The sequence below is a fragment of the Hypanus sabinus genome, chromosome 27 (assembly GCF_030144855.1).
Source record: "Hypanus sabinus isolate sHypSab1 chromosome 27, sHypSab1.hap1, whole genome shotgun sequence".
NCBI lineage: Eukaryota > Metazoa > Chordata > Chondrichthyes > Myliobatiformes > Dasyatidae > Hypanus > Hypanus sabinus.
In genome coordinates this window covers 36,141,101-36,163,162 of record NC_082732.1, presented here as the reverse complement: position 1 = coordinate 36,163,162, position 22,062 = coordinate 36,141,101, and the positions used below count along the sequence as shown (strand labels likewise).

Sequence of the window (22,062 nt, the reverse complement as noted above, 5' to 3'; positions counted from 1 at the left end):
AGTGTGAGGTGCTACATTTTGGTAGGACTAATCAAAATAGGACATACATGGTAAACGGTAGGGCATTGAGGAATGCAGTAGAACAGAGTGATCTCGGAATAATGGTGTATAGTTTCCTGAAGGTGGAATCTCATGTGGATAGGGTGGTGAAGAAAGCTTTTGGTATGCTGGCCTTTATAAATCAGAGTATGTGTTGGGATGTAATGTAAAAATTGTACAAGGCATTGGTGAGGCCAAATTTGGAGTATTGTGTACAGTTCTGGTCACCGAATTATAGGAAAGATGTCAACAAAACAGAGCGAGTACAGAGGAGATTTACTAGAATGTTTCCTGGGTTTCAGCACCTAAGTTACAGGGAAAGGTTGAACAAGTTAGGTCTTTATTCTTTGGAGCGTAGAAGGTTGAGGGGAGACTTGATAGAGGTATTTAAAATTATGAGGGGGATAGATAGAGTTGACATGGATTGGCTTTTTCCACTGAGAGTAGGGGAGATTCAAACAAGAGGACGTGAGTTGAGAGTTAAGGGGCAAATGTTTAGGGGTAACACGAGGGGGAACTTCTTTACTCAGAGAGTGGTAGCTGTGTGGAATGAGCTTCCAGTAGAAGTGGTAGAGGCAGGTTCGGTATTGTCATTTATAAAATAAAAATTGGATAGGTATATGGACAGGAAAGGAATGGAGGGTTATGGGCTGAGTGCAGGTAGGTGGGACTAGGTGAGAGCAAGCGTTCGGCATGGACTAGAAGGGCCGAGATGGCTTGTTTCCATATTGTAATTGTTATCTGGTTACAAGGCTCAGGTCAGGAGTGTAATCGAATACTCGCCACTCCCCTGGGTGAGTGCAGCTCCATCAACACTCAAGAAGCTCGATACCATCCAGTACAAGGCAGCCTACTTGATTAGAACCCCGTCCTCAAGCCTCCAATCCCTTCATCAAAGAACAGTTGCAGCCGTGTGTACTATCTACAAGAACTACTGCAAAAACACACCAAAGTTCCTAAGGCAGCACCTTCCAGATCCACGACCGTTACCATGTAGAAGGACAAGAACAGCAGATACTTGGGAACATCACCAATTGGAAATCCCCCACCAAGTCACGGCCATTCCTTCATTGTCACTAAAGATCATGGAATTCCCTCCTTAACAACACTGCGATGGACTTACACTTTAGGGACTGCAGTGGTTCAAGAAGGCAGCTCATCACCACCTTCTCAAGGGCAACTAGGGATGGACAATAGATGCTGGCTTAGCTGGCAATGCCCACATCCTGTAAATGAATAAATTAAAATAAAACCCCTTCCACCTGTCACTGTCAGCTTCTTATATCATACGCCCCCGCCTTTTTATTTTTTCCAGTCCAGATGAAGGGATTCGTCCCCAAAATATCAACTGTTTATTCCCCTGCATCGATGCTGCCTGATTGCTGAGCTCATCCAGCATTTTGTATGTTCCTCAACACAGTTTTTCTTACTGTAGAATATGTCTGTATGAATATATTTAAGGAAATTTTGTAAGTCTTAGTTATAAATCAGGTTATAAAGTTATGCTTAAACTATGATTACATTTGAGTTATGCAGAGAATGCATGATTGAATATACGTTTCCATTTTTAGGTTTTCTTAGAAATACCCAAAGTGGAACTTCATCACCTCAATTGCAACATACACTCAATCCTTTTATTAGGTACACCTGCATATTAATGCAAACGTCTAATCAGCCAATCAAGTGGCAGCAACTCAATGCATAAAAGCATGCCGACATGGTCAAGAGGTTCAGTTGTTCAAACCAAGCATCAGAATGGGGAAGAAACCTGATCTTTGACTGTGGAATGATTGTTGGTCTCAGGCAGGGTGGTATGAAATCTCAGAAACTGCTCATCTCTTGGGATTTTCATACACAGCAGTCTCCAGAGTTTACAGAGAATAGTGTGAAAAAAACAAAAAAATAACATCCACTCCAAAAAAGTGTGGGCAAAAAAGCATCTTATGAGAGAGTTCAGAGGAGAAAGGCCAGACTGGTTCAAGCTGACAGAAAGGTGACTACTAGTAACTCAATTAACCATGTTTCACAATAGTGATGTGCAGGGGAGTATCTCTGAATACACAACACATCCAACCTTGAAGTAGATAGGGTAGAACCACAGAAGACCATGACGATACTCATGGTGTCTTCATTAAGCACAAGAGGTACTGGACTAAAGTCATCACTGAGTGTCTGTGACAAATACAATGTATAACTTACTTGCAACAGCATCACAGGCACGGAGAATCAGAGATACCACATTCACAATAAAAAAAAATCAATTAAACAAATTACCCGCAGGTTTTACAGGAAAGAATGCAATTTGAACAAGGACAGATCAGCATTGTTTCTGTAGTGTGGTTACTTAAGGATGAAGAAAAGTACTTCTCAACTTTTGCTGACCTGTAAGGAACACCACACTCTCTAAATTAGACTGTCAAAATGTTTTTTTTTCCATTTGGAAACTGCTGCCTAAATGCAAAAGCTCCCAGTTATTTCTGAAGTGAGTGACTTCTATTTGGGATACTGAAAGGAAGATCCAGACAATGAGGCAATTCACTGAAAGATCTCCCACATAGGCTTAGGCAAAAGGAGTGAAATACTTTCCAAATGTACATCACTGGGCAGATCACAGAGAAACACAGAACAGTGTTTGCAACAAACAGGATTTCAACAATGTTTTAACTTCTTAACTACGTTAGTGCAAATGATTCTTTCTGAAGGGTGGATTGTGAAAGATTCAAGATTGAGGTTGGGGCGACACGGGTTCAATTCCTGAAGCTGCCAGTTAGAGGTTTGTATGATCTTCCTGTCACTGCGGAGGTTTCCTCAGGGTGCTCTGGTTTCCTCCCACAATCCAAAGACGGACTGGTTGGTAGGATCATTGGTTATTGTAAATTGTCCCGGGATTTGCTGGGATTAAATTGGGCAGCACAGCTCGAAGGGCCAGAAGGGTCTGCTCCATGCTGTATTTCAATACATAATAAATATTGTTTATTGTCATTCTTTAATGTAAAAGTGTAAAGAAGAACGAAATGATAATTACTCCAAATTCAATGGAGCATAAAACAAAACAAAATACACAAATTCTGCTCCCATGTCTTTTGGTCATGTAGTAGGTTCTGGGGAGAAGGCAGGGGGTGGGGAGGATAATAAATCAGCCAAGATGGAACAGCAGAGCAGACTTGATGGGTCGAACTGTCTAATTCTGTTCATTGGTCTGATGTTCTTAAAGAATTAAAAAAATCAAAAAACACTATAAATATAAATACACAAACAATCCTATAAAACACAATATATTGTTACACACAGACTGATTATATATACATAAAGTGATGCTGGGTGATGTGTATGTAATAGAGTAGAGAATGGTGGGTTGGGTTAATTGGGGGGGAGTTGTTGATCAGCCTGAAAGCTTGGGGGAAGTAACTGTTCTTGAATCTAGTGGTCCTGGCATGGTCGTTGTGTCGCCTCTTCCCTGGTGGTTTGGGGCAAAAAGAAAGGAGGTATTGAGAGAAATCAACAAGAAGTGGTACTTTCTGGACACGGACACCATTGAGTTTAAAGTACTTACACTGTCCAGCTCTTACACTCTTCAGTTGTTGAAGCTTCACTTGAAAATGTTCCGTCAGGACATTTCTCACACACAGTATCTTTGAAAGGTGTTCCTGAAACACACAATCAACGTTATTGTGGGTAACTTATAAAGCTGTAATACCAGTGTCAGAGAGATCTTGTTACTTCTTTCCACACTCCTCTTCAAATAGTTAAATAAATGTGCAATTCCACTTTCAACAGTTATGAAGTTGTCACCTGCAGCATGTTGAAAATATCAAGGCATCCATTTCACTGAGTAGTTCTCAGTGTTTAAGAACAGAATTTTTGAACCCGTTTTAACATCCACAAATACCATCAGTCAGTTACTAGGGTCCAGAAAAATACCCATGCTTCTCGGTCACACCACTGTACAAGTAACACTCCCAACTCCGAGCAGCACAGGAGAGGAATAAATTACCGTGTATTCCTTTCCTCATGGTGGATTAGTGTGTGGGCCTCTGTCAGCTGCAGTATTTGCTCAGACTTTGGAAAAGCAGCAAGAGAAGAGGCCAGATAAAGCAATACCATAATAATAATGATATCAGGGATGAGGGGGAATGTCTTTAGCCAGAGGGTGGTGAATCCATGGAATTCATTGTTACAGATGTCTCTGGAGGCCGAGTCATTGGGTATATTTAATGTGATATTTGATAGGTCTTTGTTTAGTAAGGGCATTGAAAGCTACAGGGAGAAGGCAGGAGAATGGGATAATAAATCAACCATGATGGAATAATGGAGCAGACCCGCTCGGCCAAATGGCCTAATTCTGCTCTTACCTCTTATGTCTTATGACATCAAGCTGTTTAACAAAGAACTGGAGCAGAACCTCAGACTTTCTGTGGTCAGGAGCACGCAGTCATGCAATAAGATGGGCAATAGAGGCTGAAGGTTGGTTCCCTAAGGTTGTTATAGTCAGGGGTGGTAATGGGGACAAACTCCCACTACCTATTAAATGCTCCCAATGCTGTGTGAACCAAAAAGCCTCTGAAAACCAAGTCTAGCCCCTGGCCTTCACGTGTGATTTAGTTACTAAAACTAGCAGAACTGTTCCTACTAACAGAAGGTGCAAAGGCAGGTTATAGGCAATTTAAATCCAGTCGCTTAGAGCAGATGGGGCTAGTCAGCCGAGACTGGCAGCTCATGTAGGAGAAGGAAAACTCTGATCTCAAGCTTCCACTGCTTTGTGACCATACCCACTCATGGGGAAGGCTTCGGGAGTAAATCCAGAGCTGGAACACTTAGGGCAGTCCAATATTAAGTACAATGCTGACTGGCAACTCCTGTGATGCTGCTGGTACCAAACTGTATCAGTCTCTGCCATTCCTTTAGATTCATCAGATGCATGGAGATGGGGAGCTTGCGACATGGACAACAGCTTGCTCTCCATGTTGTACTGCCCAGGCTTGTATACCGAGACAGCTAGGACACAATATCCATGGTCAACTCTGATCGACTGAGGCCTCAGGCTCAGTGGCTAAAACTCAAGACTGGCCAGTAATGGGTAAAATGGGAAGTGGGATGAATTAGCTTCTTAAAATACAAATCCAAAGACCATTCCAGTTACACTCAAAGAACTAACAGCAAGCTGCCATTGCCAGTAGGGGGCCTCAGGCAGCCATCCTCAGAGCAAACTCCAGTCGGTGCCAGTGATTTCAATTTCCCCTGTCCTGCCCAGGACACAGCACTTAGTAACGGCACTCCATCAACCTACCTTTCTCTTTAACTCCTTCACCAGGCGGGCATGCGGTGTGCTTTCCGGCCATATGACAGCCATCAGTGCAATAATACCCTTCCCTGGCTCACATATCGTATTGCAAGTGGCAATACATGGTTATTGGATTTGAAGTCCCCTCTCTGTAAATACAAAAACATTTATGAGATCCATGGTGAATTAAAGTATACTGCTTTCTGTTTGAAATTAGAAGACTAAATCAAGATTTGCCTGCTAAACCCCCTTGTGTCTGTGCTGCCATTCAAAAAGATCTTGTAGCTCAGCACCTCTCCCTTGCACTGTTCATATCCCTCAAAACCTAAAAATATATCACACTTGGTCTTAAACACGCACAGCTGGTGAGCCTCTCAAAGTAGCTGTGCTCTTACTCTGAGACTGTGACCCCATGTTCCAGATAATCCCAGCAAGGGAAAATATTATTCCTGTTAATCCCACTAAGAATTTTTGAAGTGTTGTGTGATCATCTCTCATGCTTCTTCTAAACTCCAGAACAAGGTTTCCCAACCAAGCATCCATGGGCCCCTCAGTTAATAATAGGGGTCCATGGCATAAAAAAGGTTGGGTTGTAGAGTCTACAATAATATGATCCAGTTAAACTTTCTTTATGAGACAATTCCTTATCCCAGGAATTCTTCTTGTCCTCCTCTATCAAAAATATGTCAATCTTTAGGCCAAGACACCAGATGTGTACACAACATCCAGGTACAATCCCACTAGAGCGCCACAAGCACACCATTCTGCCATTATTAGTCAAAGTGGATAAAGAACTTAATATTCCATCTACCATATGTCACCCATTTACTTATCCTGGCCATATTCTCCCATGAACTCACACTGCAACCTGCTTAACAAATCACTCAAAAAGCAAAAATTGCAGATGTTGGAAAATTGAAATAGGAATTGCTATAGATGTTAAGCAGCTGCATAACAACAAATTTCACGATGTATATCAGTGATAATAAACCTGATTCTGATCCTCAGAATTAGCTGATCTGTTGCGTGAGAGTCAATCCCATCCTATTACTCCTTGGGAGGCCAGAATCACGTTTGTAACATTGGCATGTCTTGAAATATGTTGTCTTGTGGCAATAGTACAGTGCAATACATAAAAGTACTATAAATTACCATAAGAATATACAAAAACTAAATAAATAGTATGTCAAGAAACAAAACAGTGAGGTAGCATTCATGCATTCATCAACCATTCATAAATTTAATGGCCAAGGGGAAGAAGCTGTCCCTAAAATGTACGTCAATCAAAAGGGGGAAAGTATGCAGTAAAAGGCAGGACATTTAGGAGCAATTACCAATAGATGGATATTGAGGTGGAAGTCCACAGGTCCCGGAAAATGACCACACAGGTAGATAGGATGGTAAAGAAGGCCATATGGCACGCTTACCTTAATCAGTTAAGGCATCGAGCACAGCAGTCATAAAGTCATGTTGCACATATAAAAAAACTTTTGTGAAGCCATATTTGGAATATAGTGTGGAATTCTGAATCCCACATTACAGGAAGTATGTGGAAGATTTGGAGAAGGTCCAGAAGAGGTTCATCACAATGCTGCCTGGATTGGAGAATCATATCTACAGTGTCTATAAAAAAGTATTCACCCCCCCTTGGAAGTTTTTACAACATTGAACCTCAGTGGACTTAATTTGGCTATTTTACACTGATCAACAGAAGAAGGCTCTTTTGTGTCAAAGTGAAAACAGATCTCTACAAAGTGACCTAAATTAATTACAAATATAAAGCACAAAATAATTGCGTAAGTATTCACCCCGTTCAAGTCAGTATTTAGTGGATACTCCTTTGGCAGCAATTGCAGCCTTGAGTCTGTGTGGATTGGTCTCTATCAGCTTTACATATCTGGACATTGCATTTCCCTGTATTTTGCTGCATTCATTTTACCCTGTACTTTCACAAGCCTTCCAGGGCCTGCAGCAGTGAAGCATCCCCACAGCCTGATGCAGCCACCACCGTGCTTCACAGTAGGGGGTTTGTTTTTGATGATGTGCAGTGTTAGGCTTACGCCAAACATAGCGTTTAGTCTGATGGCCAAAAAGCTCAATTTTGGTTTCATCAGACCATAGAACCTTCTTCCAGCTGACTTCAGGGTCTCCCACGTCTTCTGGCAAACTCTAACCGAGATTTCATGTGAGTTTTTGTTTCCAACAATGGCTTTCTCTTTGCCACTCTCCCATAAAGCTGCGATTGGTGAAGAACCTGGGTGACAGTTGTTGAATGTGCAGTCTCTCGTATCTCAGCCACTGAAGCTTGTAACTCCTCCAAGGTTGTCCCACATCTCTTGGTGGCCTCCCTCGCTAGTCCCCTTCTTGTACAGTCACTCAGCTCTAGGCAGATTTACAGCTCTGCCGTATTCTTTCCATTCCATAGATTGTCTTAACTGTACTCCAAGGGATATTAGGTGACTTGGAAATTTCCTTGTATCTATCTCCTGACTTATGCTTTTCAAGAACTTTTTTGCAAAGTTGCATGGAGTGTTCTTGTGTCTTCATGGTGTAGTTTTCGCCAGGATACTGGCTCACCAACATCTGGACCTTCCAGATACAGGTGTGTTTTTACTACAATCAATTGAAACACCTTGACTGCACACAGGTCTCCATTTAACTAATTATGTGACTTCTAAAACCAATTGGCAGCACCAGTGATGATTTGGTGTGTCATATTAAATGGGGGTGAATACTCATGCAATCAATTATTTTGTGTTTTATATTTGTAATTAATTTAGATCACTTTGTAGAGATCAGTTTTCATTTTGACAGTAAAGAGTCTTTCTGTTGATCAGTGTCAAAAAAGCCAAATTAAATCCACTGAGATTCAGTATTGAAAAATAATAAAATATGAAAACTTCTGGCGGGGGGTGGGGTTGAATACTTTTTATAGGCACTGTTTAAGGAGAAGTTGGACAAACTTCCCTGGAAGTTTTCCCTGGAATATTGAATACTCAGTGGAGATGTGATAGAGGTTTATAAAATTATGAGACACATAGATAGGGCATATAGTCTAAACCGGAGTGTCTGTACATAACAAAATGATAAGCAGTGGTAGTTGGGGATGTGGAGGGAAGGTGAGTGGGTAGAGGTGTTGATCAACCTTACTGCTTTTTGAGTCTGGTGGTCCTGGTGTGGATGCTATGTAGCTTCCTCCCTGATGGGAGTGGGACCAACAGTCCATGAGTAGGGTGGGTGGGATCCTTCATGTTACTGGCCCTTTTCTTGCACCTTTGTGTATTTATATCCTTGTTGGTGAACAGACTGGTGCCAGTGATGCATTGGGCAGTTTTGACTACCTGTTGTAAAGTCTTCCTGTTCACGACAATGCTGTTTCCATGCCATGCAGTGATGCAGTTTGTTACGATGCTCTCTACTGCGCATACAGGCAGTCCCCGAGTTACGAATGTCCGACTTACGGACAACTAGTATTTATGAACCGAGGAAGAAGAACGCCATCCGACATTCTAAGCCAGATCGCGACACCGTCCTCCATTTTAAGTCATTGCCGTTGACACAGTGTTGAGCGTTTAACTTTGTATTTGGCTCAAATTTTTCTAAGTAAGATTCACCCTACCCCCCCCCCCCCCCATTCCAGTCAGATCAGCACCGGGCTAGAGAACGGAGGTTCCCGATTTCGAGTTAGTGACAGACCGCTCCCGTGCCAGGTTGATTATCGATCCAGTGACTCCCGTACCATCCGTGCTGGGTTGATGTTGAGTTCGCAACTCGACCTCATTAAAAAAACCACTGCCTCCGGATCAACAATTGATTTAGGCAAATGGCAGGGAAGTGCGGATCCAAGAAGTGCAGAGATGGAGAGATTCTTATTAGAGTTCAACTCCATTGCCACCCATATTGGGCAGCCAGACTGATTATAAAATTAAGACCAAAAGATAAGACAACGTATGTTGGCTGCCCAGTAATGCAAATGAAAATTGGGCAAGGCCATACCACCTACCCTTTTAGGTTTTTGAAGGTGAGCTTTATTTAGTCTGGGATGTTTGCCCTTCCATAGATAGGACAAAATAATAGAATCTAACAACTCAAAAAAGCTTTATAAATAAAAATTGGTAAAGACAGAAATAAGTATAAAAACTTAGGAAGGATATACATTTTAACAAAATTAATTCGACCTATGGAAAGCATGAACAAGGGTGACCACTGTGCTAAACTCTGTTTTTTATGATTTAAAAGATCACTGAAATTTTCTCCAAAAAGACGCTTAAAATTTCTTGTTACTGTAATGCTAAGGTAAGTAAATTGATTATTTACTACTTTAAAAGGGAGGTTATAAAATTCTAGTAATTGTGCTTCTCTATTTATTGGAAAGGGTTCACTCTTATGTAAATTAAGTTTGTATCCGGAAAGCTGGCTAAATTTGTTAAGGAGTGAAAACATTGGGGATAAGGAGGTAGTCGGGTTTGATATCAAAAGTAAAAGATGATCAGCATAAAGAGAGATTTTGTGCTCAACACCTCCCCCTCCAAATCCCCGTCAATTCAGCACAACTTCGAAACACAATCGCCAATGGATCTATAGCCAAATCGAAAAGTAAGGGACTTAAAAGACACTCTTGCTAGGTGCCATGTTTAAGATTAAAAGGTTGGGATTGCTGAGAATTAGTCAAGACAGAAGCAGTGGGGTGTGAATATAACAATTTAATTCATGTAATACTGTAAAACTTCGTCCAAAATCAAATTTATCTAAAACCGCAAAAAGATAATTCCACTCCACACGATCAAATGCTTTCTCCACATCTAGAGAAATGACACATTCAGGAATCCCAGCTGAAGGTGAGTGTAAGATATTAAATAGATGCCGTATATTAAAAAAAAAAGGAGACGATTTTTAATAGAACCAGTTTGGTCTTCAGAAATAGTTAAAGGTAAATTGTTCTCCAATCTATGGGCCAAAACATCAGTCAAAATTTTAACATCAACATTTAGCAAAGAAATCGGCCTGTACGAGGAACACTGTTGGATCTTTATCTTTTTCCGCTAAAAGAATGCTACATGCCTCATTAAATGATGCTGGCAATTTACCATGTTTAAACGAGTCAGTTGAGGCAAAAGCAGTGAGGAAAATGATTTATAGAATTCTGCAGAGAACCCATCAGGTCCAGGAGATTTACCAGACTGCAGTACAGAAATAGCTGATGATATTTCCTCTAGTGGTAATGGTTCATTCAATGTTGCTTTAAGATCAGGAGAAAGCGTAGGAATCTTTAAACTATTTAAAAAATGGTCGACAGAAGTATTAACATTTAGGGATTCAGAAGTATAAAGTCAAGAATAGTAATTCTAGAATGTATCATTAATTTCAGAGTGATTCAAGGTAATGTTCCCATTTTCCATTCAAATTTTTGTAATATGTTGTTTAACTTTAGAGTGTCTTATTTAGTTGACTAAAAATTTACTGGATTTATCACCATGGATACAAAAACGGCTCTTACTTTTCAAAAGTTGGCGTTCAACTGGGTGAGTGGAAGTAAGGTCAAACTTAGTTTGAAGTTCCACTCATTTCTTATACAGCTCCATATTTTTAGTCTCGGCATCTAGTTGGTCTATTGCTTTAATTTGATTAACCAGATCAATCACTCTTTATGGGTCTTTCTGTTCAAATTCACAGTATATGAAATTATTTGACCCCTTAGGTATACTTTCATAGCATCCCAGGCAACCTGACTTGAGGTTTCAGATGACATGTTAGTATTTTTTTTAAAAAGTTATCTCGTCCTCCATAAGTTTTACAAAATCATTATCCAACAACAGGGTCAGATTAAAACACCCAAGTTTATTCACTTGGGGGAAATCAGGAAGAATTATAGACAGGGTGACTGGGGCATGATCTGAAATCAATATACTCCAATAGTCACAAGATTGAGCAGAAGGAATCAACTGATTATCAATTAAAAAATAATCAATTCTAGTGAAAGTATGATGGACGTGAAAAAACGAATAATCTCTCACATTTGGATGAAAACGCCACACATCAGAGATACCATAATTAGAAAGGAAAGACTGAATTGATAAACAGGTTTACTTGGTAGTCTAGGAATAGAGGACAATCGATCCAAAACTGGATCTAATCAACAGTTAAGATCGTCACCCAGTATGAGAATATGAACTCAGCTCAGGCAATAAAGAGAAGAAACGATCAAAAAACTCCACATCATCCGAACTGGGGGCATATAAATTAGCCAAGACTACCAGTGTGTTGTATAATTTCCCCGAGACGATAATAAAATGACCATTTGTATCAGATACTTTATTATGAAGCTCAAAGGGAACATTTAGATTCATAGGAATTTAAACACCCCTGTCTTCAGCCTGAAAAGTTGAATGGAAGTTCTGCCCCACCCATCTTGAGATAAGATGAGAGTTATCAGAACTACAAATGTGTGTTTCTTGCAAAAAAAAACAATTGCTGCATTAAGCTGTTTAAGATGTGAAAACACCTACCTTCTTTTAACAGGATGGTTCAATCCCTTAACATTCCAACTTACAAAATTCAACAGACTAACCATTGTCCTTTTAAAAAAAAGAGGATAGTAGACATGAGCATTGTCTGAAATTCAAGTAACAGCTCTGGGGCAAAAGTATAAAACAAGAAAAACAGGACAGAAAAACATCCTGAATAATACAAATGTCTAAAGGTTCTATGAATAATATTGGCATTAGAGTTCCCTGCCCCCCTCAAACCCCAGAACAAGAAAGCTACTGGAAAGCAGCAGCAAGCTCTTCAAAAAAAATCAGCCCATACTCCCATTTCCTGTTTCTTAACATCATCATCAGCTCCATTTTGCATCAATTACAAAAAAGAAAACTTTTAGCACTACAAACTAAAGCTATACAGAGTGAAAAGAAAAACCATTCCACCAAAATTTGATAAGTTTAACTCAAGGTAATAATTCAAAAGAAAAGATATGAACTAGTGTTTAAGAAAAATACAAAAGCAAGTAAACACTTGTATGCAGATGATCTGCCCTGTTAGCTTACATTTCAGACCCTAGGAAATCTACTCCCTCTATGCTAGGGTACTTTCTGAATTCAGTAGTTTTTCTGGATGTAAATTAAATTTACATAAAGGTGAGTTATTTCCCATTAATAATTATTTGGCTCAATATCATCAAGTACATTTAGTATTGCAAAAATTACTTATCTTGGTATTAAAATTACTAAAAATTTTAAGGACCTGTATAAATATAATTTTTCCCATTAATTGATTACACCCAACGAATGCTTTCTAAATGGTCACCTATGATGTTATTATTTATAGGTCGAATTAATGCTATCAAAATGATAGTTCTACCAAAATTCTTACATACCTTTCAAGCAGTTCCTACCTTTGTCACTAAAACGTTTTTTGATAGAATAGACTCCATAATCTTATCTTATATTTGGAATAATAAAAATCCTAGATTGAGTAAACCTTTATTGCAGAAATTAAAAAAGGATGGTGGTATTTTAGGATGTATTATTGGGCAATTAATATTCAATATATTACTTTTTGGATTCATTACTCAGACGTACATGAATGTCCTTCATGGTTGGATTTGGAGGAAAACTCGGTGAAGGAGTTCTCTTTGACCTCTTTACTGGGAGCTCCTCTTCACTTTTTGTTTTCTAAGATTAGTAGACAAGACCTTAATCCTATTATTAAACATACTTTAAGAATTTGGTTTCAGTTTCGTAGATTTTTTGAGTTAAATAATTTTGTTCTTTCTAGTAATTCTTTTTAATTATTTTTTAAAACCATCAATTTTGGATAAGGCCTTTTTAATTTGGAAAACCAAGGGAATAACAACTTTTTCAGATTTGTTTTTAGCAGATTGTTTAATATCTTTTTCTCAGTTAGTGGATAAATATGATTTATCTAATGTACACATTTTTAGATATTTACAGATTAGGAAATTATCCTTCTGCTTATCCACCTAATATGACACATGCTGTCTTTCAGCTTAAACCATTTCAAAAAGGGCTGATAGCTATAATTTATAACCGGCTATTGAATTTACGAATGGTATCTTAACGATAAAATTAAACGTGCTTGGGAATTGGAATTTCAAGAGTCATTTTCGGATAATCAATGGAGTAAAATTTTTTATTTGGTTAATAACACATCTATTTGTGCCCGCCACTCCTCGATACAATTCAAGGTAGTGCATCTGGCCCATATGTCAAAGGATAAACTAGCACGTATTTTTTTCCAACTTAAGTCCTATTTGTGACAATTACTCTTCCAATTTCTTTTTTGAAGTTTTAGATTTGATCAGAAAGTCTTTCTTTTTTTTTGGTCGTATCCTCAAAATGGACTGCCCAGTCCCTATTTTTTCCTTTTTTTGTATAGTGTAGTGGTTTTTCTTCTTCAATTAATAATTTAAAGATTTTTTCTCTCTTTATGAACTGATAAGAGGAGAATTAGTTGTCTTTTTTATTATATATTATGTACTAGCTTAACACTATGTATGATTTTGATCATGTCTATTTCACTTTTGGTTTGTATTGTTATTGATATATATGTATTTGAGATAATTCTCCTCCTGTCTGTATTTATGCTCCTTTTAAATCAATAAAAACATTGATAAGAAAGAAAGAAAAACAAGTAAACAGAGCTACCAGAGCTACCTCATAAGCTACCAGCGAAAAATTATGAAAAAAAATTTACTGACTTAAGAAAGAAAAATCAGGAAAAAAAAACAGAGAAAAAAAAGTAAACACGAGGAAATCTGCAGATGCTGGAAATTCAAACAACAACACACACAAAATGCTGGTGGAACGCAGCAGGCCAGGCAGCATCTATAGGGAGAAGCACTGTCGACGTTTTGGGCCGAAACCCTTCGTCAGGGCTAAAAAAAAGGTACTTCTCCACCAATATAAGTAATTAGACTGAACCAGAGGGAGTCGAAGCCACAGGGAGGTCACCAATAAATTTCTGAGCATCTGAAGCCAAGTTAAACCACTTATTGTCTCCACGAGTAAGAATTATTCGGAGGCGAGCTGGAAATCGAAGGGAAGGCCTGAATCCGCAATTATATAGTTCTTTCATAAGTCCTTTAAAGTCAGCTTGTAGACTCAGAACTTGGGGAGCATAGTCCTCGACAACATGGATTGATTGACCCTTATATTCCAGTTTTCCTCTCCAATGAGCTTCTTTAATGAGGAACACTTTTGTCTGGTAGCGATGAAAACAGATAACTACTGTCCTGGGTCCGGGATAGGCCCTGAGGTGCAGTGAGTTCTGTCCATCTCGGGCAGGGTCGAAAGTATTTAGTTCCCGGAAATCTCACATAGCAGAGTAGAGAAAAATTCAACGGGAGATCCATGTTCGATAATGTATTCATTCTTTAGGGTGAAGGCTCACCTGCAGCCTGATCACTGCTGCTTATATTAGGCAATATGCCCTTTTGAGAACTGGTTTCAGGCTCAACTCAGCTGGGCTAAAATATGACAGATCAAAACATGTCAACTTTCACAAAAACAGGGTGACAAGAGATGCTGTTTTAAAATCCCGGAAAGAAAGTGAAGCAACTTCTACCCCGGGATATTTTCACTGAGATTTAAGCTCATCATAATTTGTCCTACAGCAAGAATCTGATGGCAGAAAATGGCACGTCAGGTTTGAAGTTGAGCTCAGCTTTTCACTACGATACAGTCATGACATTGTTTGGGTACAATTGATGAAGTTTTAAGGGAAGTAAGAAATATTTTGTAGACTCTTGTAGATAACGGGTTAAAATTGCTACAAACTTCTGTTTATTCTGCTCTGAGTAAACCACCTGAGGCTGGTTTCAGATTAACGACCTTGCAGATGTCTCCGAGAATGGGGATTGAGTTCTGCTTATCGGTCGCACACATCTTGCCTTATGGTTTTGCAAGAATTGAGCTAAGTACTCTCGTTTGATTAGGGAAAGTGAGGACTCACTGACAAGGACAGGAGTGAACAACTGTCTGTAATTAAGTCAGGGCCTAGCAAAGGGAATAACTGATAAGGACTCGACAGTACACCCACCTGTAATTACAACCTTGATTTAGTGGACTCTCTTATCTAAGTAATTAAGGTTTGCTCCAACAGACTTAGTGGGAATACCAGTTAATCTAAGTGCTCTTTGTGTCGCTAGTTCTATAAATTGTAACGTTTCTGCATGTTAGACAGAGGTCCGATGCAAGCCCCCAGAGGGAGAGGAACACTGTCCCTGTGGTGTGCGGCTCTGCACCTCTCTCCAGATTATTCCGAGACAGGGAGGGAAAAATCCAATAAAGCCCCAGAGTTAATGGCTCCACAAAGACAATTGCCCATCCGAATGCTGCCCAACCCATGAGAAGGAGGAGGGGCAGCCCTCAGTGATTCCTGTGTATGCACCCTGGAAGCCTCAAGAAATGATCATGATCATGAATCAGACCACAGAGAGAAAAGAAAAGCCAGCACGTTGCTCAGTATGTCCACAGTACTATATAAATGTATAATGCGACCCCGCAAGACTTATTCGGTCTCTGCTGCATGATTCTCTCAGCTGATGAGGGGCGGAAATGGAAGGCAGAATTAAGATACCAAACCTATCAGGAGTTACAGGTGGGAATCCATAATGAGAATGAACAGACAGAGCAGATTATTCAAGCCTTGGACAGGGATCTCCAACAACCTGTAAACATCACTAAAGTACATGAATGCAAACCTAAGCCTGGGAAATCGGGACCAGACTATCGGGAGTGATTTGCGGCCTGCTACGGCACTTTCGCGGGAAACCAAGCCTTTAATTAATGGGAATTCGTCCTCACGGTTTAATGCCCTACTGCTCCAATGCTTACCAATTAAGTTAGCCAAAATGATTGAAACTAATAATATGGATTGGCCTGACAATGGCCGAAATCGAATGTGACGAGCTTTGACATATTACTGGGACCCGGTTTTCGAATCCCCATCAACCCAGAAGGGAACTAATATTAAAGGTGAATATGTTCAGCAGGAAGAAGGACGTGAGTGGGCTATATCTGGGGATCAGAAATGGGAACAAAAACCTACCAAGGGACAGGTGGGAACAACAACCTGTTTAGAAATTGACAAGCAAGGATGCTTCCTACCGTGAGTACCGCCCCTCAGGAAGAGCCCAATGTAATATTGCATTAATATGATTGATATGGGGAAACCACAACCACTCTCGATCAGGAAATAGTGTCAGAAAAGGGATTCCAGCTATCGGACACTACAATCACTCTGTCTGGGTTTGAAGGCACGGAATGTATGTATTCACGTACCCTGCCACTGCAGGTGGAATTCCAGGGGACCCAGTGTGAGGTTTCACTTACAGTCACCACCAGTCTGGGGTGTAATCTAGCAGAGAGAGACTTGCTCTGTCCGTTGGAAGTCGAGATTCTATGCACGGACAAGGGTGTCACCCTGGGACTAGCAAACAACTGACAGCTTCTCCAATTTCCGACCCCCCAGTGGTGGACACTTAATCTGGACTCCACCGTGTTTGAACCCCTTCTGCCAGCGGCCGACCCTCATGTGACTCTGTCCTATGACCCTACAGGGTGCTCAACTGAGGAAAGCCAATATTATGCACCCATCAAGGGACAGAAGTTCCCAGTCATGGTGAATGGAGAGGTTAAAGGAAAAGAGGGTAGTGCATTACTGGCTGAAGTTCTGGATTTGGCGACAGACAGGACTAGTGGTTCCCCATACCACCGTTAGGGTTTGCCCTGGGTTCAAGCCAAAGAGTCTAGGGTTCCTTGCCTACACCCTGATGAAGTAAGCCTCCAGCACCGAGGGAGACTGGCGAGACTTGCCCGCGGGCCAACTCCGATGCAAAGGTGAGTCAAAGGTGAAGACGGGACATCTGGTAAGACACTCTTTTAATATTGACCGAACCCAATATGTTGTACCCCATCTCTGGACAATTTCAGGCCATGAAGTCGGCCGCACCAACTGCCCCCTGTCTGGATCACCGTGAAAGAAGGACAGACTCTCACGTCCATTCTGCAATACCCCCTCAAGCCCGAGGCAATGTTTTATGAGGATGGAAGCTCTTTTGTGGATCCAGTGAGGAAACAATGTTCTGGCTATGCGATAGTGACGCACAGTGATGTAATTAAGCAGGCCTCTTTTGAAACAGCTGTCTCCACCCAGAAGGCTGAGCTGATTGCTCTGACTCGTGCCTATACCCTCGCATCAGACTAAAGTGCAAACGTTTGCACAGACTCCCGTTAAGCATTTGGAGTTATGGGATTCCAGACTTCCTCTGACCACCCCTTTAGTAATGCTACCTTTCTAAACAACTTACCCACCACCCTACAGCTACATCAAGTTTTGGCTATTTTGTCAGACTGCAAACGTGTTACAGAAGGAACTGCGTAGAAGGACTCTCTTGGACTAAAGGAAAACGTATTGGTTGATAGTGGTGTTTGTGCTTATGTCTTTGAGAGGGCACCCCAGTCAGCACCCTTCTGTCTCTCTATCACACCTATGCCAAACAGATAGAACTAGGAGCCTGCTGGGTTTGTGCCGAAATTCCGCAGCATGGTAAAACTATGATTCCAATGTCAGTAATCCCGCTCAACCAGAGTGAGGAGCTCTCAGCCTGGGCTTTCTCAGATAACACCCGGGGAAGTGAGGTGAGGAACTGTAGTCCAGTCAGAGGTGACTGTGGCTGTCAGTGTTTTGAGGGATGGTATCTCAGGCCCACACCAAACAGAACCTCATATACTGAAAGACATGCATCCTAGCCAAACCTGCAGGTGCCCAGCTGCGGAATAGTAAATGCCACCTGTCACTGTAACTCCCAGGAAGGAGAAGATGCATTTTTTTCTGGGAAATAACAGCTGTACCACCTATACCACTGCAGACCCTCCCCGACCAGCAATTGGCACCCACTAGGTGTGTGGAAATCGGGCCTATATATGACTCCCAAGGGAAACTGCCAGTAGATGGGATCCACAAAGTCCCAGCAAAGGGTGGACCAGCTGTTGTTATCTAGCATATTTAGTACCCGACCTGAGAGTTATGGCCCAGCCTCAGGATTACTCCCATTGGAACAGGCAACGAAGGGACATAATGAAAACTGAAGGATTTTGGGTGATTGTCTTACCCTCTCATGGGGTGGCCAGAAATTCCAGGGAAATAATTAACTTAGCAGCAGCTCTAGAAGAATTAGCCAACAATACGGCCGGGGCACTGAGTGATACTCAACCACAGGTAACTGAAATATCCACTGAGATGGTTGCAATTCGCCAAACAGTGTTACGGAATCGCAAGGCCCTGGGCTTTATCTTAGCTGAGAAAGGAGGGACCTGTGCTATTGTGGGAAGGAATGTTGTACTTATATCCCTGACGAATCCTCAAACATTATAACCATATAACAATCACAGCACGGAAACAGGCCATCTCGGCCCTCCTAGTCTGTGCTGAACTCTTAATCTCACCTAGTCCCACCTACCCGCACTCAGCCCATAACCCTCCACTCCTTTCCTGTCCATATACCTATCCACTTTTACCTTAAATGACACAACTGAACTGGCCTCTACTACTTCTACAGGAAGCTCATTCCACACAGCTATCACTCTCTGAATAAAGAAATACCCCCTCGTGTTTCCCTTAAACTTCTGCCCCCTAACTCTCAAATCATGTCCTCTCGTTTGAATCTCCCCTACTCTCAATGGAAACAGCCTATTCACGTCAACTCTATCTATCCCTCTCAAAATTTTAAATACCTCGATCAAATCCCCCCTCAACCTTCTACGCTCCAATGAATAGAGACCTAACTTATTCAACCTTTCTCTGTAACTTAAGTGCTGAAACCCAGGTAACATCCTAGTAAATCGTCTCTGCACTCTAATTTATTGATATCTTTCTTATAATTTGGTGACCAGAACTGCACACAATATTCTAAATTTGGCCTTACCAATGCCTTGTACAATTTTAACATTACATCCCAACTTCTGTACTCAATGCTTTGATTTATAAAGGCCAGCGTTCCAAAAGCCTTCTTCACCACCCTATCTATATGAGACTCCACCTTCAGGGAACTATGCACTGTTATTCCTAGATCTCTCTGTTCCTCTGCATTCCTCAATGCCCTACCATTTACCCTGTATGTTCTATTTGGATTATTCCTGCCAAAACGTAGAACCTCACACTTCTCAGCATTAAACTCCATCTGCCAATGTTCAGCCCATTCTTCTATCTGGCATAAATCTCCCTGCAAGCTTTGAAAACCCACCTCATTATCCACAACACCTCCTACCTCAGTATCATCGGCATACTTATTAATCCAATTTACCACCCCATTATCCAGATCATTTATGTATATTACAAACAACATTGGGCCCAAAACAGATCCCTGAGGCACCCCGCTAGTCACCGGCCTCCATCCCGATAAACAATTATCCACCACTACTCTCTGGCATCTCCCATCTAGCCACTGTTGAATCCATTTTCTTACTCCAGCATTAATACCTAACGACTGAACCTTCTTAACTAACCTTCCATGTGGAACTTTGTCAAAGGCTTTGCTGAAGTCCATATGGACTATATCCACTGCCTTACCCTCGTCAACATTCCTCATAACTTCTTCAAAAACTTCAATAAGGTTTGTCAAACATGACCTTCCATGCACAAATCCATGCTGGCTACTCCTAATCAGATCCTGTCTATCCAGATAATTATTAATACTATCTCTAAGAATACTTTCCATTAATTTACCCACCACTGATGTCAAACTGACAGGTCTATAATTGCTAGGCTTACTTCTAGAACCCTTTTTAAACAATGGAACCACATGAGCAATACGCCAATCCTCCGGCACAATCCCTGTTTCTAATGACATCTTAAAGATCTCCGTCAGAGCTCCTGCTATTTCTACACAAACTTCCCTCAAGGTCCTGGGGAATATCCTGTCATGACCCGGAGATTTATCCACTTTTAAATTTCTTAAAAGCGCCAGTACTTCCACTTCTTTAATTGTCATAGGCTCCATAACTTCCTTATTTGTTTCCCACACCTTACACAATTCAATATCCTTCTCCTTAGTGAATACTGAAGAGAAGAAATCATTCAAAATCTCTCCCATCTCCCTCGGCTCCACACATAGCTGACCACTCTGATTCTCTAAGGGGCCAATTTTATCCCTCACTATCCTCTTGCTTTTAATATAACTGTAGAAACCTTTCGGATTTACTTTCACCTTATTTGCCAAACCAACCTCGTATCTTCTTTTAGCTTTTCTAATCTCTTTCTTAAGATTCCTTTTACATTCTTTATATTCCTCGAGCAATTCCTTTACTCCATGCTGCCTATATCTATTGTAGACATCTCTCTTTTTCCGAACCAAATTTCTAATATCCCTTGAAAACCATGGTGCTTTCAAACCTTTAACCTTTCCTTTCAACCTAACAGGAACATAAAGATTCTGTACCCTCATAATTTCACCCTTAAATGACCTCCATTTCTCTATTACATCCTTCCCATAAAACAACTTGACCCAATCCACTCTCTCTAAATCCCTTCGCATCTCCTCAAAGTTAGCCTTTCTCCAATCAAAAATCTCAACTCTAGGTCCTGTCCTGTCCTTCTCCATAATTATATTGAAGCTAATGCTATTGTGATCACTGGACCCGAAGTGCTCCCCAACACATACATCTGTCAGCTGACCTATCACATTCCCTAACAGGAGATCCAACACTTCCCCGTCTCTAGTCGGTACTTCTATGTATTGTTGCAAAAAACTATCCTGCACACATTTCACAAACTCTAAACCATCCAGCCCTTTTACAGAATGAGCTTCCCAGTCTACGTGTGGAAAATTAAAATCTCCCACAATCACCACCTTGTGTTTACTACAAATATCTGCTAACTCCTTACACATTTGCTCTGCTAACTCACGCGCCCCATTAGGTGGCCTATAATACACTCCTATCAGTGTTACTACACCTTTCCCATTCTTCAATTCCACCCAAATGGCCTCCCTAGAGGAGCTCTCTAATCTATCCTTCCAAAGCACCGCCATAAGATTTTCTCGGACAAGCAATGCAACACCTCCTCCTCTGGCCCCTCCTACTCTATTACATCTGAAGCAACTAAATCCAGGAATATTTAGTTGCCAATCACACCCTTCCTGCAACCATGTTTCACTAATAGCTACAACATTATAATTCCAGGTATCAATTCACGCTTTAAGCTCATCCACCTTTCTTACAATGCTCCTAGCATTAAAATAGATACACTTAAGATACTCTCCACCTCCTCCTCTCTTTTCATCCCTAACAATGCATTCAAATTTATTATCCTTTTCTTTCTTCTCCCCTACATCTTCGGGCTGAGCGCATCCCTTCTCCATCACCTGCCTTTCCTCCCTCACACACTGTCTATTTACTTGCTCTACTGGTGAACTAACCTACCCTCCCATAGTTTCCTCAAATTGATTCCTGCCCCCCACCCATCTTACTAGCTTAAAGTCTGCCCTGTAGCCCTAGCAAACGTCCCCGCTAGGATATTGGTCCCCCCAGGATTCAAGTGTAACCCGTCCTTCTTGAACAGGTCACGCCTGCCCCAGAAGATCTGTTGGAATATTGTGATATGGTAACCAGAGACATCAGGGCAACAATCTGAGCTTGCATATGGTCATAGAAAGGTACAAGTCTTCATCTTATCTAGTCCACTTTGAACCATTTAACCTGCCCACTCCCATCAACCTGCACCCG

At 41.0% G+C, this 22,062-nt stretch overlaps 1 protein-coding gene across 6 annotated transcripts in view; it reads right to left on the bottom strand.

Annotated features, from left to right (window-relative positions):
* The window catches only part of LOC132382223 (tumor necrosis factor receptor superfamily member 5-like), a 43,866-nt gene that overhangs the window by 15,440 nt on the left and 6,364 nt on the right, over positions 1-22,062 (bottom strand). For all 6 annotated transcript variants that reach the window (XM_059952233.1, XM_059952231.1, XM_059952236.1 and 3 more), the window contains 2 exons: positions 5,327-5,469; positions 3,593-3,686 (listed from right to left, as the gene is read on the bottom strand). In XM_059952233.1, coding sequence (XP_059808216.1) covers positions 3,593-3,686; positions 5,327-5,378 — 146 coding nt within the window. In that variant the 5' untranslated portion in view covers positions 5,379-5,469. The remainder of the gene's footprint in view (positions 1-3,592; positions 3,687-5,326; positions 5,470-22,062) is intronic.